The sequence below is a fragment of the Microcebus murinus genome, chromosome 4 (genome assembly GCF_040939455.1).
Source record: "Microcebus murinus isolate Inina chromosome 4, M.murinus_Inina_mat1.0, whole genome shotgun sequence".
NCBI lineage: Eukaryota > Metazoa > Chordata > Mammalia > Primates > Cheirogaleidae > Microcebus > Microcebus murinus.
The window spans coordinates 11,494,232-11,509,930 of NC_134107.1; the positions used below are offsets into that span (position 1 = coordinate 11,494,232).

At 56.7% G+C, this 15,699-nt stretch overlaps 1 protein-coding gene across 2 annotated transcripts in view; it reads right to left on the reverse strand.

Annotated features, from left to right (window-relative positions):
* Window positions 1–12,135, reverse strand: part of MACROD1 (mono-ADP ribosylhydrolase 1) — a 145,873-nt gene extending 133,738 nt beyond the window's left edge. For both annotated transcript variants that reach the window (XM_012777886.2, XM_012777887.2), the window contains exons 1-2: window positions 11,706–12,135; window positions 551–652 (exon numbers count right to left, since the gene is read on the reverse strand). In XM_012777886.2, the coding sequence (XP_012633340.1) occupies window positions 551–652; window positions 11,706–12,003 (400 nt within the window). In that variant the 5' untranslated portion in view covers window positions 12,004–12,135. The remainder of the gene's footprint in view (window positions 1–550; window positions 653–11,705) is intronic.
* Between the last annotated feature and the right edge of the window lie 3,564 nt (window positions 12,136–15,699).

Sequence of the window (15,699 nt, forward strand, 5' to 3'; positions counted from 1 at the left end):
CAGCCAATGCCCAGGGGCCAGGCCCTTGCCCATCAACCTCTCTCCACCTCCAGACGCAGCCTGCGGCATGGCAACCGCTGATCCCAGCAACGAGAGCCCACACGGAGTAGGCACCTACTGTGTGCCAGCACCACACGTATCCTTGAATCTTCCCAACAATGCTATGAGCAGGTATAGTACAAATATCATCCATCCCCATTTCACAGATGTGGAAACTGAGGCCCAGGCAGGTAAGTGACCTGCCCAGGGCTCAGGTTCCCGGGGAGCTCACCGGCATGCTTCGCTGTAAGCAAGCGCCCCACAACGTCACACCCCAGCTCCTAAAAACCCGTGATCACAGGCAGGTGGCTTCGCTGGCCTAGGGCTCGTGTCCTCACAGTATAATGGGGATAAAAATCGAACTTGCCTCAGGCTATGTTAATAATTAAATGAGGCACCGCACGCAGTGCTCGTACACAGCAGGCGCTCAATAACTCTGTTGGTTTCTTCTCGCCCCAAGCGCCAGGTCTGAAGGGGCCGCCTGCCAGGCGGGCTCCCCAGCAGGGCCTACCTTTCGCCGTCTCCTTCCACGTGGGGATCTTCTTCAGCCGGACGAAGTCCTTGCAGAAGTAGTGTTCCTCCCGCTGCTTGTCACTCAGGCCCTTCAGAAAAGCTGCGGAGGCGGGTGGGGACACTCAGGCCCAGCAGCGACAGGACAGGTCGGGCCCTCCCGCCCCCAGGAATCCCCTCCTCATGGCCTCCTGCCCCGTCCAAGGGTGCAAACCAGCCCTGCCGCCATCCTCCCACGGCACACGGGGAGCGCCGGGGGCACGCGCCCTCCGTGTAGAGCCTGAGAGGCCCCTAGAACGCCTTGCCCCGCTCTTTGTTCAAGAGGGGAAACTGAGTCCTTGGGAGGCTGAGGGACTCACGCATGCACTGCAGACCCAGGCTCGGAATTCAGCCCTGCCACTTCCCAGCTGTGTCCACATCTCTGCAGGCCCCGCATTTCTTCGGGTACAGAATGAGATGAAGACGCCCCTTGCAGAGAAAGTCCGAGCTTACTCCCACGTGCTAAGGCCGGGCAGGTCGGCCGCGCTCTGTCAATTGCCTCATCAGTCTGTACCTTAGGAACCGGTCACACCATCACTGCCACTATTTGTGGGCAGCGGGGGACCGTCCTCAGAGCGCTGCAGAGCCAAGCGGATCCGGTGCCTGTCCTCAACACCCCAGCAGTGGCCGAGAGCTCCCACAGACGGCCGCCTGGCTGGGGGACCACAGGAGTGGCTGGAACTGTCCCCATTTTACAGATGTGGAAACAGGGGCTCAAGGAGGTTGGGAGGCCGCAGTCGTCACACAGTTGGCAAAGGGGCAGTCAGGACCCCGCCCGCCACAGACTCTGGGCCTGCCCTGGGGTCCAGCCCTCCCTTTGGGGCCACACCAGCAGAGAAGCCGGGAGCCCCCCCTCTCGGAGGTTCCCGCCCAGCAGCCGCAGTCAGGCTTGAGGCTCGTGGCCGCCCCCTGCTGGCCGACAGCCGCCTGCACGCCCAGGTCTCAGCCTGGTCTTGTCCCCTGGACCACACACTCCTCAGACCGACGCCCCCACTGACCCCTGGGGGCGGGGAACAAGCAGCAAACGCCACAACATGGAACCCAAAACGCGTCCAGAAATACGTGGCGGTGGGAGAGCAACAAGAGGAGGTGGTGAGAGATAAGCTTCCACGGAAATGGCCGAGGGGCAGGTACCCCAGAGACGGGTCCCCCCGAATGCCCTTTTCCCTGCCAAAGTCACTTGGTCCAAGCCTTGGTCTCCTTATCCGTCCACTGGTGGCAGCAGTGATCGTACCCCAAGGACACAGCGCACTTGCGTGCTCAGCGCTAAGATGGGATCATTATAAAAGGCCAGGAACACCCGAGGTGGCTTCAACTACAGCTCAAGCCAGAGCCACACTGTCTGGCAGCCGCTTCCCACCAGCTTCCTCCAACATTTCCTGGTCCTGCATTCAGGGCTGGGATGAGCAGGCCGAGGGCCCCCCTCAAAGGCTCCTTTCTTCGCATGGGCCGGGGGCCTCAGAGCCTCTCGTTGTCCTCTTCTGTAAAAGGAGCCCGTGGAAGCCACCTCCTGAGTTAAACAGGAAGTGGCCCCGGCTTGGCCCACAGGCGAAGGGGTCAGCGGCTGCAGACGGTGCCACTACGGGGGCAGAGAACGGGCTGTGGAGGGAACGTCAGCTAATAAATACGTACTGAGCCCCCACCTGCACTGAGCCTGGGGGGAAAGGCAAGGTTAGGTCCTGGGGCCTGACCGAGAAGAAGGGAGGCCGGGAAAGCTTCCCAGAGAAGGACGTGACCCCAATTTCTCAGAGCTGCCCCAGGGGCTACAAATCCCTGGAGGAAATCCCGCCAGCAACCAGAAGGCTGTCTCCCCGTGGGGTCTCCAGCTGCTGCTTTGGGAGTGGCCTCCCCTTCTCCACTCTTCCCAGCCAACCCCCATTCCAGCTGCACGGAGGAACCACAGCCATCTGTGTCCCCTCCTCCCCCACCAGGCTGGGCACCTCCACTGCCACCTGCCCTCACCCCCCCTCAGGTCCCTGGGCATGAAGGTCCTTCCTGCAGCCAGGGCCACTGGCGGCCCCAGCAGAGGGCTCGCTGCTGCAGGTCCCCTGGCCCAGGCCATCCGTCTACCTTCAAACTACCTCTCGTGCCCCCCATCCCCTCCCTCGACCCCACATTCCATGCTCCTCATTTCTCTGCCCCTCCTCTGCTATCTACACTCGCCTCCACTACCTCCCTCCCATGCCCGCCTCAGCCCCCCCAGTGTGGCCCCTGCCCCTTACCAAGATCAAGGCCAAGGTCACCACACCCACTGTACCTAATGCAGCGGCCCCTCCTGTCCTCCCTGCGACAGGAGGTCCCCTTGCTGCCTGGCCTCTTCCTTCAACCTACACCTCCCCGAGGCCCAGCCCCTCCTGTCCCCGCTGAGCCCCCACCCACAGCCCTGCCTGCCCCCATCCTCAAAGCCTGCCCACTGCTCCTTCCCCCAGACGCAGTTTCTTCACCCCTCATTCTTCCCAGGGCTCCTTCCCTTTCCTTCCTCTTCCTCCCCATGTCCCACCTGGACGTAGGCCTGTTGGATTTATTCCTGTGACACCCCAGAAACCAAGCCTCCCTCATGGCTTCCTGGGCCCCTCTGGAAGCTCCCAACTTCCAGCTAACTCCCTGTGTCACCTCACCCCCATCTGCCCCTCCAGGGACAGCCCAGGCATGTAAATCACAGGCTGCCCTCCTGTTTAAGACTCAATTCAAACTCCAAGTCCTTACTAGGGCCCACAGATCTGGCCGTGTGACAGTCCCTGCCTCTCTCCCGCTAACTCCCTAACCTCTGTCTGCCTTATCTTCCCCACTGCACCCCCCCATGCACACTGGGCCACTCACCTTTCAGTTCCCCAAACAGCCAGGCTGCTTCCTGCCCCAGGGCCTTCCTACGTGCTCCCCCCACACTCTTCCCTCCTCCCCACCAAGAGTAGCCTCCCACCGGCCATGCTTCCTGCAGGGACACACGTAGTTGCCCTTGTTTACATTTATTCCTCTCCTGACCTTGGGCATGTCAACCTGTAAACTCCACCCAGGGACTCACGGGGTGGGGGTGGGGGTTGTCATGGCACTGCATTCCTCCCCCGCGCAGCGAGCGGCCTAAAGGCGCTGAGACCCATGGCTGGCAGCGAGTTCGCTGCGAGAACAGAGTCTTCCGGGCGGAGGGCACAGCGTGTGCCACGGCCCGAGCAGCTGGGCTGGAAGGCAGAGGGGACGCACCAGCTTCCCAGGCCCGTCCCCCGTCCAGGAACACAGAGACTCTGCGTGGAGCCCGGCCCACCCCCAGGCTGCTTCGCTGCGGCTGCGGTCTTGTTTCTCTTCTGCTCCAGGTCCCCTAGCTCTGGGCTCCTGACCTCCCGGGATCACGCTCCTGGGCGAGTCACCCTTCCTGAGCCTCAGTTTCCTCACCAGAGCAGGGGCAGCAGGCATTCCCTAGCAGCCAGGTGGCTTTGAGGGCCATCAGCTGTACAGTGCCACCACACACCCGACACACGCCCCCTCCCGAGAGTAAAGTAAGGCCAAGGAGAACACAGCAAACACAACACAGTTTGGGAAGACAAACTTTTTTCCCCAACTTAGGGGCACAGCAGGTGGAAAGATTTTTTTTTTGAGACAGAGTCTCACTCTGTTGCCCGGGCTAGAGTGCGCACCGTCTCCCTCTGGGCTGCACACGCCGTCCCTCTCTGGACTGCACACGCGTCTATCTCTGGGCTGGGCGTCAGCCTAGCTCACAGCAACCTCAACTCCTGGGCTTGGCCGGGCGCGGTGGCTCACACCTGTAATCCTAGCTCTCTGGGAGACCGAGGTGGGTGGATCGTTTGAGCTCAGGAGTTCGAAACCTGCCTGAGCAAGAGCGAGACCCCATCTCTACTATATAGAAAGAAATTAGCTGGCCAACTAACATATATAGAAAAAAATTAGCCGGGCATGGTGGCGCATGCCTGTAGTCCCAGCTACTCGGGAGGCTGAGGCAGCAGGATTGCTTGAGCCCAGGAGATTGAGGTTGCTGTGAGCTAGGCTGACGCCACGGCACTCACTCTAGCCTGGGCAACAGAGTGAGACTCTGTCTCAAAAAAAAAAGAAAAAAGAAAAACTCCTGGGCTCAAGCGATCCTCCTGCCTTAGCCTCCCAAGTAGCTGGGACTACAGGCATGCACCACCATCCCCGGCTAATTTTTTCTATATATTTTCAGTTGGCCAGCTAATTTCTTTCTAATTTTCAGTAGAGATGGCCTAGAAGCTTTTTAAACTATTTGGGTCCCTCCATTTGTCATCATGACCAGAGACATCCCTGCTCTGAGGCCCTGGCCTGCCCGAGTGTGGGCACTCCCAGCCAACCGGCCCCAAGGCCAGAATGCCGAGGCACCTACCGTGACTCGGACGGACCACTCAGGGCCCAGGCTGAGCCCGGGAGCCTCACACGGTGGTTTGTCCAGCGGGACAGCCTGGAGCACCCCAGGGAATCAGTCCGGGCACCCAGGGGCACCTCAGCTCCCTAGCAGACATCATCTGACAGGCGCCACCACCTTGTTTCAGAGAGGAGGCAGAGCAACCTGCCCCAGGTCACATGCAAGTGAAAGGGATTAGCAGCGGGACCCAACCCCGGCCTCACTCCTGCACTGTTGCCCGAATAACATGGCCTGGTCTGAGCGACCCACAGCCCCCACTGCCCCCCTCTCTGGCAAGGTCCAAAAGACGGCTCCCCCGCTTCCGACAGACAGCATCCTGGCTCTCCAACCAGCCAGCCGGGCGCCGACCTTGGGGACATCTGCCAGCCTGTCCCTTCCAGTCCTCAGTGCCCAAGTGCACACCTCCAGAACGAGGCTGCAGCCTGGCTCATCCCTGAAGAGCGACACACTGCACTGGTCCCTGATTTATGGGGGAAGAAAAAGCCAACTGTGATTTGCCACTGGCCCCGAGGACCCGGACACCATATCTACTGCCTCGGCCTCCTCTGTCCTTGAGGGTCCTCGCCCCAACCCCTCCTCGCTCCTGGAAGCAGCAGCGGGGACCTTAAGCTGGGTGCATGTACCCCATGCATTGCAACATTTCCCACCTCCTTCTTCGAGAAGGACAGATGCAGACTTAAAGCACAAGTGAATTTTATTTTTTTATAAACGATGTAAAACATGTATTTTCATTTTCTTTCATATTTGAAGAAGCGAGAGTGTTTCACAGCTCAGTGAGACAGGTGTTGTAAAAAGATGTTCGCAGTAAATTTTGATGGAGAGGCCTGACCCCAGACAAAGCTTCCAGCAGCTCCCAGGCACAAAAGCTGGGCAGGAGGACGCAGGACCATAAAGTGCAGCAGGCGAACGGGAATTCAATGATGTGTTTTAAGAAGTGTCTTTATGGCACTTTGTGAGACGGTGTTCAGAGAGGTGAGGGCAGAGGGGGCGCCGAGGCGGGGCTCCTCCTTTGGAGAATGCCAGGTGGGCAGGCCTGATAAAGGCTGGGCTCCTGGAACATGGCGGTGCTTAGACTGGTGGCAGGGGCATTAATCACCCGAGCTCACAGTCCCCCAAGAGCAGAGTATTGTCAAATCCCATGGCTCCAACAATGGGGAAAGCAAACAGGGCACAAGGCACCTCACAGCTTCTCTCCTCTCCCTAGGCCCCCCCGCCTCTGCCCACGCTGGGATGTGCCAGGGCTGGGTCCCCAGAAGGCAGGTAGGAGCCCCCCTCACCCCACCCCCAGGTGTGCCGGGACAATGTGCCGGTTCAGCAGTCAAATCAGACAACTCTCCCACTCTGGCTGGAATCCTACGGGGGCTGAAATTAGTCGCGCCCCTGCCCAGGAGCATTGAGGCTGGCGAGCAGGAGCTGCCTTAAACCACCAGGGAGAGGGAACGTGGCTCAGGATGCGCAGGGGCAGGGCTCCGGCATTGCCAACAAGTCTACAAGAGCCCAGTGTCACCGCGGCCAGCACGGAGCAGAGAAAGGAGATAGGCTTCAGGGTGACAAGGGAAGAAGGCCACCGGGACCCTCTGTGGGCCATCGCATACAAAATGGATTCTTTCTTTTTCCTCTTTTTTTTTTTTTTGAGACAGGGTCCTGTTCTGTTGCCTGGTCTAGAGTGCAGTGGCATCATCATAGCTCACTGCAACCTCAAACTCCTGAGCTTAAGCAATCCTCCTGCCTCAGTCTCCTGAGCTGAAACTACAGGTGGGCACCACCATGCCCAGCTAATTTTTCTAATTTTTGTAGAGATGTGGTCTCACTATGTTGCCCAGTCTGGTCTCAAACTCCTGGCCTCAAGCGATCCTCCCACCTTGGCCTCCCAAAGTGCTAGGATTATAAGTGTGAGCCACCACACTCGGCCCAAAATGGTTTCTAGTGTGATTCTAGCACAACCTCCAAGCAGGTATCTTTGGTCCCATTTCACAGATGAGGAAACTGGGGCTCGGGGAGTGTGGAAGCAGTAGCACTGGAGCTTGTCTGTGTCTGATGACACCAATGTCCCTTCTCCTTTTAGCACAGCTCTGCCCCAGTGTGGGCTGGAACAAGGATGCAAGGCCAGGCCCCTCCTGTGGTGACACAGCCCCAGATGCCCCTAAGAGCTTGGCCTTAAGTCCCTCAGTCCCAACTGCCCTTACAATTGGGCTGTGTCCACAATCTTCTGATGAAAAGGCACCACCTGGGGCATAATAAAGTGCCCTAGGACTGAGGGAATTGAATTAGAGAAAATAACCCCTGGCCAGTGAAGCCACATTCTGCAAAAGTTTCCCTAACACCAAATGTCTCCTAGCTGGGAAGGTCGGCCTGACTACATTCACTCACCTGGAGGGAGGACAAGTCCCCAAAAATGGGCGGACAGCTTGGAGGGAGAGGACAGGAGTTCCCAGGGTGAGGCTGGACTCGGCTATCTGTCCCAGGGACAAGCAGGGCTGCGGGCTGGGGCCCAGAGCAGGCACTCAACACTGCATAGAGGCCGGGCGCGGTGGCTCACGCCTGTAATCCTAGCACTCTGGGAGGCTGAGGCGGGCGGATTGCTCGAGGTCAGGAGTTCAAAACCAGCCTGACCAAGAGCGAGACCCCGTGTCTACTATAAATAGAAAGAAATTAATTAGCCAACTAAATATATATATATATGTGTATATATATATATATGTATATATATACATAAAAACATTAGCCGGGCATGGTGGCGCATGCCTGTAGTCCCAGCTACTCGGGAGGCTGAGGCAGGAGGATCGCTTGAGCCCAGGAGTTTGAGGTTGCTGTGAACTAAGCTGATGCCACAGCACTCTAGCCCAGGCAACAAAAGTGAGACTCTATCTCAAAAAAAAAAAAAAAAAAACCACTGCATAGAGACTGAAATACTGAGCAAATACTGGGTGGGCTCACTTCTTCCCAAGCAAGGAAGCTTGCCACCCCCCTCCCCAGGGAAGTAGGATTAGCTTCCAAAGTCACGCAACCAGACCCCAGATAAGAACACAGTCTCTGGGCAACCCAAAGACTAGAATTTGTCTCCCATAGCAAAAGAAGGCCCTACTCAGGCACGCTTGAGTTCTCAGACCCACTGCCGTTATATTTCCCCACCATGAACTACACATCACCCTGCTGACCTATACATCAGTCTCTTGTGAGTTTAGTTACTGTGTGCCAGGCTTTGAGAGAGGATCATCTCAGGCAGACAAGCCTTTGGAGGCCTATATAGGTATATCCCTGAGAGAAATGAGAGCATATGTCCATCAAAGACATATATAGGCCAGGCGTGGTGGCTCACGCCTGTAATCCTAGCACTTTGGGAGGCTGAGGCGGGTGGATTGCTCAAGGTCAGGAGTTCAAAACCAGCCTGAGCGAGACCCCGTCTCTACCAAAAATAGAAATAAATTAATTGACCAACTAAAAATATATATACAAAAAATTAGCAGGGCATGGTGGCGCATGCCTGTATTCCCAGCTACTCGGGAGGCTGAGGCAGTAGGATCGCTGAGCCCCGGAGATTGAGGTTGCTGTGAGCCATGCTGACGCCACGGCACTCACTCTAGCCTGGGCAACAAAGTGAGACTCTGTCTCAAAAAAAAAAAAAAAAAGACATGTATAAAAAAGTTCAGAGCAGCTTTATTCACAAGAAACCCAAATGCTCATCAGCAGGGTAAACAAACTATGGCATATTCATGTGCTAGAATACTGTACAGCAATTTTTTTTTTTTTTTGAGACAGAATCTCACTCTGTTGCCCAGGCTAGAGTGCCATGGCGTCAGCCTAGCTCACAGCAACCTCAAACTCCTGCTTCAAGCAATCCTCCTGCCTCAGCCTCATGAGTAGCTGGGACTACAGGCATGTGCCACCATGCCTGGTTAATTTATCTACATATTTTTAGTTGGCCAATTAATTTCTTTCTATTTTTAGTAGAGTGGGGGTCTCACTCTTGCTCAGACTGGTTTCGAACTCCTGACCTTGAGCAATCCTCCCACCTCAGCCTCCCAGAGTGCTAGGATTACAAGTGTGAGCCACCACGCCTGACCTGTACAGCAATTTTAAAAGGTAAACTGTTACCACACCCAATAACATGGACGAATTGCACAGATAGTGATTGAAAGGAGCCAGATACACCGCGCGCTTCTGATTATATGAAGTTCAAGAAGAGACGAAATGAGCAGGTAGAAGACTGATTAGCTCCCGGCAGTGCTGTCGCGGAGTGGCGGCGATGTTCTGGCTATGGATCGGAGTGGCGGCTGCACAGCTGCATACCCTGCACACTTGACAGCTGGACACCTGAGGCACTTCCCCATACAACTGAACTCAGCTCAGCGCGTTATTTGAATGCAGTGAACACAGTGCAGGGGTCTTCAAGGACCGCGGCTCAGACCCCAGTCAGAGGCAGAGTGCAGCAGCAGCAGCTCCCCACATCTCCCCCAGTGTGGCGGTTTTAAAAACACACCTGCAAATTCTGAGATTCTTCCTTTAAAAGGTGGAGCCTCATTTTCCTCCCCTAGAGGATGGGCCAAACCCCCAACTCCATTCTAAGCCCTAGAGTAAAGTGGAAGAGGCGGTGTGGGACTTTGAAGACTAGGTCACAAAAAAGGCACTGTGACTTCTGTCTTGGTCTCCTCACTCTGGCTCCCTCAGATCACATGGCCTGGAGGGAGCTAGCTGCCATGTCATGAGGACACTCAAGCAGCCCTGTGGCGAGGGTCCCCCCCCACCCCCGTGGCAAAGAAAGGAGGCCTCTCTGCCAATAATCATTTCACGAGAGTGAGCCCGCTGGGAAGCCCATCTCCCCGCCCTGACCAAGCCCTAGCCGATGTCATGGGACACCCTGAGCCAGAACCACCCAGCTAAGCTACTCCCAGATCCCAGCCCCTCAGAGACTGTGAGATAAGACATAGTTGCTGTTTTAAGCCGCTAAGGTCTGGGGTATTTTGTCACACAACAGTGGATACCTAAAACATACAAAGACCTCTGTGCCTCACCCCCAAAGGCTCCCATCTCATGCCTCGGTGGAGCCCCACGCCCTGGGCCTGGCCAGTTCTCACTCAACAACGGGCCCTGCATGCCCTTCTCCAGCTAGATCCTTCTCCTTGGGTCTCACTCAGTTCAGGCCACCTCCTCAGCTCAGACAGCCCCAGCTGCCACAGTTTCTCCATAGCGCTGGCATTGCCGGGCACAGTCTCAGTGGCTTGAAAACGTTCTTTAGTGCTTCCTCCTCCTACACTACAAACTCGGCCTGTCGACTCACAGCTGAAATCCCGGCACCGCAACAGTGCTGACCACACAGAAAGTGCTCAGTAAAAACCTGCTGAATGAATGGGCAGAGAGGGCCACCCCAGCGAGTGACATCACAGCAGCCTGGGAATCCCCCGCCCCATCAGCTTTATGAGGCCTGGCTGTTTTCAGGGACAGGGGGAGCCCTAGAAGGAAAGGGGGAGCCCTAGAAGAACAGGCGCCTGGGCACTTGTCTCCCTGGCGTGCTCTTTCCCACCCTCCTGGGATGCTGGAGGGGGATAAGAGAGGGGCTCTCCCTGCCAGGGGTCTCTGCCAGCCCCTCCCCACCCCAGGGCGTGACAGGTTCTCCACTTGCTGCTCACAGAGCAAAGTCAGGTGCGTTCTGCCTGCACTTCTAGATCCTGCTGCAACTCGACTCATGACAGGACTAAATTATTTTGATTTCTACTGCTGCCCAGAGATGGCCATCTCCACTTTGCCCCGCCACCACTGCCCAGGCTGGCGAGCCGGCCGAGGCCGCACCCACTCTGCCTTGGCCCAGCCAATGAGCCTCCTTCCCTGCGCTTTTGAAACGGGATCCAGCCGGGAAGCCTCCCAGGGCCCAGGAGGCAGGCCCTGAAGGGCAGACGCAGCTGGGCCCCACACAGGCTATTTGGGGCTCAGCAGGTCAGGTGCCCTCTCTCAGGCCCTACCAGGACTCATGCCCCATCCCGGAAGGGGAGGAAGCAGCTTGACTCTTGGGGGGTGTCACTGTTGTCACGGGTGCAACACCCCATCTCTGCCCTGTTCCCCAGCTCCTCTAACCTCTGTCTCCAGGAACCGGCAGAGGCTGCTCCCAAGTGGCGGGAGGCCAGCGGTGAGGGCAAAAGGGCACCAGACCACGTGCCCAGGAAGGCTTGGAGTGGGGTAGAGGGGGAACAGGCCTGCCCAGGAGGCCGCTCTGTGGGGCCATCTGACCCCACCAGGTGGGACGCCAGCCCCAGAGCTGTTCCCTCAGCCTGTGCCCAGCACTCTCTGCCCCAAACTCCGCCACTTGAAAACCATACTCTGCAAAGTATGGGAGTCAGGATCCCAACCTGGACTCGGCCACAAACTCCCTGAGTGACCTTGGGGAAATCAGCTCCAGCACTGGGCCTCAGTTTCCCTCGTGCACAGTGGAGTAAGGTGGTAAGTCCCAGGTGATCTCTGGGGTGCCCTGTGGCCCATTCCAGCGGGATGAGGCCACCTTCCTCACTCTGCCCTCCGACAGGAAACCGGGACCTGGTGGAGGGTGAACTGTTTTGTGGGGCTGAGCACACGGGGGCGGGGGGTACTGTGAATGGAGGGGAGGGGTCCGTCCCAGAGCAGATGGGGCCTCAACTTGCTCAGGTCTCTCCGGTAGAAGAGGCTGCTCGTGGGGTGCTGCCCAGCCAGGCAGACCTACTCGGGTCCCCTCGCCCCTCACGCCCCTCATGCTTACACTTACATTTCGCCTCCTTCCAGTCGGTGGAGGTGCTCAGGTCCACCTTCGCCGCCATGGCCAGGGGGGCCCAGGTGCGCACCCCAGCTCTCCGCCCCACCGCCGCCGCCCCCCACGCCCCAACTCCCGCTGAGGTCCGCGCGCGGGGGCCGTAGGCGCCCAGGGGCGCCGGGGGGCCGCACGCACTGCTGCGGGTCCGCGCGGCACCCGCCGAGGGGCCGGGCCAGGGGCGCGGGGCGACCAGCAGCTGCCCCGCCGCGCGCAGCTGTGCCAGGCGGCCGGACACTCGGCTCTGCAGAGGCATGAGCGGGCGGCGCGGGGCGGCTCCCCGCCCACTTGGACTCTATTTACGGTGCTCGGGAGAGTCACTCCCTTATTTACTCCGGGACTGGGTGGCGAGTGCCAGCCCGTGGCGACCTGCTCAGAGCCGGCTGGCGGCGCGGCCAGAAAACCCGGGCGCGCCGCTGGGCACCCTGGAACTTGTAGTCCCGGCCACCCGCCGGCCCACGCACTCGTATACACACGTACGCGCCCCGCCCGGGCTCCCGCCCCTGCTTCCGCGGCCGCCGCCAACTTCCTGGCCCGTGGTGCCGCGACTCCTCGGCACCGGCTGCAGCCCGGGCCCTGCACGCGGCTTCTGCCCTCCTCTGCCCCTCCGCGGCGCCCAACTGGGAGAGCCAGGCACGGCTCCCGCGGGGCCGAGTGTTTTGCAGCCGGGAGAAGCCGGGCTTGTTTCCCCCCTCGGGTCCGCTGGGCACCGCCTCCGCACCCCGTCCCGCTTGCTGTCCCCAGGAGCCGCGGGTCGGCCCGCCGGGAGAGGTGACAGGTGTTTCGAACGGGTAAGTCCTGTTTGGCCACTTCTCCCAGGTGGCGGAGCCGGAGCCGCTGCTTCACAACAGCCCCGGGGGGGGGGGGGGGGGGGGGGGGCAGGGCGGGTCTGGAACCAAATCCAGGACAGCAAGGCAAGTGCAGAAATAGTGGGATTTGGAGGCAGAAAACTTGGGTTTCAAGTGGCATTCTTGGGTGGAAGAAATAGGGTGGGGTTTTTTCTTCATATTTTCCCTATTTTTTTTACAAAGACCATGAAGACAGACTTTTAAATATATTTATATTTTTCTATACTACTCATATTTGATAAATATAATAATGACTATATTGTAACACTTGGGACCAACGAGCCAGGGGTCCCGGAGAAGGTTCAGTACTAGCTTTGCTGTGCTGGGATGCGCTGGCCCCTGGAGACTGGCTTCTCGAACTGTAAACTAGGCATAATACAGGGCTCAGATCCGACTGGTCCCAAACCTGCCGCTGTACTCTAGGCCTGGGGCTCTGGGTGTGGCAGTGACCCTGGACGGCTGTGGGAAGATCACTCAGCCTGAGAGGATTGGCAGCGAGGTGGGCAGTGATGAGCCCTGGGAGTCGGGGTAAGGGGAAGGTGAGAAGCTGGGGCTGGGAAGGACCACCAGCAAGGCCTGCACCTTCTCTGGAGACAGACACAGTTCAGCGTGCAGGAGTCAGGCCCAAAGTCACCTCACCAGTTGTGGCTTCTGCAATAACCCAGCTGTGCAAGAAGGGACTTGCCTACCGCCACCAGCGAACATCCGCAAGACGAAAGGTACCAGCTGGCTAAGCTGAGCACTCTGTGTCCGTTCCCTCCACCTCCATTAATCTCTTATGCCCCCGGCTCCCAACAGCTCCTCGAGGCACCACGACCCCATGGGACAGATGAGCATCGGGGACGGGCCCAAGGTTGACACAGCACGGGAGGCCCGGACACCCAACTTTGGTCCGGGCCTGCTTGGTTCCCGGGTGCAGCCTGGAGAGCAGCTGTGCAGATGTCACTGACTCACGGAATGAACAAGTGGGTGACCTGGATTTCATTTTCTGTTGCTGCTGTAATATTGCCACACATTCAGTGGCTTAAACACCACAAATTGGGTATTCTAAAGTTCTATAGGACAGAGCTAGATGTGGGCTAAAATCAGGGTGCCATCAGGGCTGTGTTCCTTTCTGGAAGCTCTAGCAGGGAGAATTTGTTCTGCTGCCTTTTCCACCTTCCAGAGGCCACCCACATTCCTGGGCTTGTGGCCCCGTCCTCCGTCTTCAGACCCAGCACCGTTGCATCTCGCTGTGCATTCCTCCATCGTGGCATTTCCCTCCGACCCTTCCATTTTCAAGAATCCTTGTGATTACACGGGGCTCACCTAGATAGTCCATGATAATCTCCCTATTTAAGGCCAGTTGATTGGCAACCTCAGTTCCCCTTTGCCATGTAATGTAAAATATTTACAGGCTCCAGGAGTAGGATATGGACATCTTTGGAGGGCCATTATTCTGCCCACTACACCCTTCCTGGCAAAGTCTGGGGAGGAGGATTTGGGAGAGGCAGGACCCCAGCCAGAGAAGGTCTTGGTGCCCAACCAGGAGGGTACCTTGCACGCAGCCTGAAATCCAAGTCCTAGATGGCCTAAGCCCCAGAGGCAGCCTGGATGCCCTGGCATCTCTTCCAGCCTAGATGCCCACTGCATATCGGCCCTTCTCTTTCTTTCTACTGGGATCCAGCTCTGTTTTCACGTGGCAGTCAGGAAAGCCAAGTTCCCAGCTGATAGCCCTCCATGATCTGGTGTAACGGACATCTGGGTTACGTGCATGGGTGGTCCCAGGCAGGGAAGCACAGTTCTGACTGGGTGAGGGAGGATGTCTTCACAGAATTTGAGCTTGACCTTTTGGGAAAAGGAAAATTTTGCCAGGTACGGAAGGTGTGTGTGTGACGGCAGCATCCCAGACAGAGGGACCGAGGGAAGCAAAAGCATTGAGGTCTGTGGAGTCTTCCAGTGGGGCTGTCGCAGAGAGCATTGGCAGCTCCGGATTTTCAATGTCTTGGAGAGGAGCTTTTGTGCAGAGAAAAGCTACCTACTACTGCTTGTGTTTAAATTAATACTAAAGTTATTAAACTTATAAATTAAAAAAGAACTAGTTTTTCTTAAACATTCAAGTGCAACTTGTAAATCTAGTTTTCTATTTATAAATCTAGTAATTTCTTATAAAAATAAGAACAAGTACTTTCACTTATTCTTTGATTAATATTTAATTAACTCATAAGTTCAACAGATGAAATTCTTCTAAAAATGAATGCCAATTACAAACTTAGGTAATTAAATTCTCTAATAGATTTTAAGCTACATTTTACTTAGTTGAAATAGCTGGTCCTCTCAAACACCTCAAATTCCCAATGGAAGAGACTTACCTAACGGGCATATTTTTTCCTAATCACTTAGGCAACACTTGTATACTAATAGATTAAATTTACAAATGCGGTAAATCAGTCCTCTCAAATATTCAAATACCATTTCTGAACTTAAGCTTCCTTAGACTGTGCAGTTACCTATTGCTTTATAATCCACTGAAAATGTACTGGCTTAAAACAACAGTGACTCTAAGGCAACAGTTTGGGCTGGGTTAAGCTGGTCGGTTCATCCACTGGTCTCCCTGGGTCACTCTTGCACCTGCAGCTGCAGTCACCTGACAACCCAGCTGGGCTGGGGGGTCAAGATGGCCCCACTCACATGAGTGGCAGTTGGTGCTGTCAGCTGAGGCCCCTGCTCCACGTAGTTGTCTCTCGAATTTCAGGTTTGGGAAGGCACCCAGAGGAGCAGATACACAGTCTCAGCAGGGCTGAAGTTGCAGTGACATTCAGGACCACAGTACACTTGGGGGTTTCCTGCTGCTGGTCTGAGATTTAAGACCAGAGCAGGACCCAGGAGAATTCTACCATATCTCTAGGAGCCCCAACTTACTCCTCTTGATCTTAAAGCCCAATGAGTCACTGTTTTCCTGAAAGTCTTTTGAGTGGCAGCTCTCTTCACTTTTACCCTGCCATCCTTCTACTTTGTATTGATCCATTTGGGTAGATGAGCTTCCGTCCTCCCCATCCCCGGTCCTCCTAGCGTCCTCCTATGTGATGACGATTTTGCATTCCACCCCCCATCCAGGTCATAAT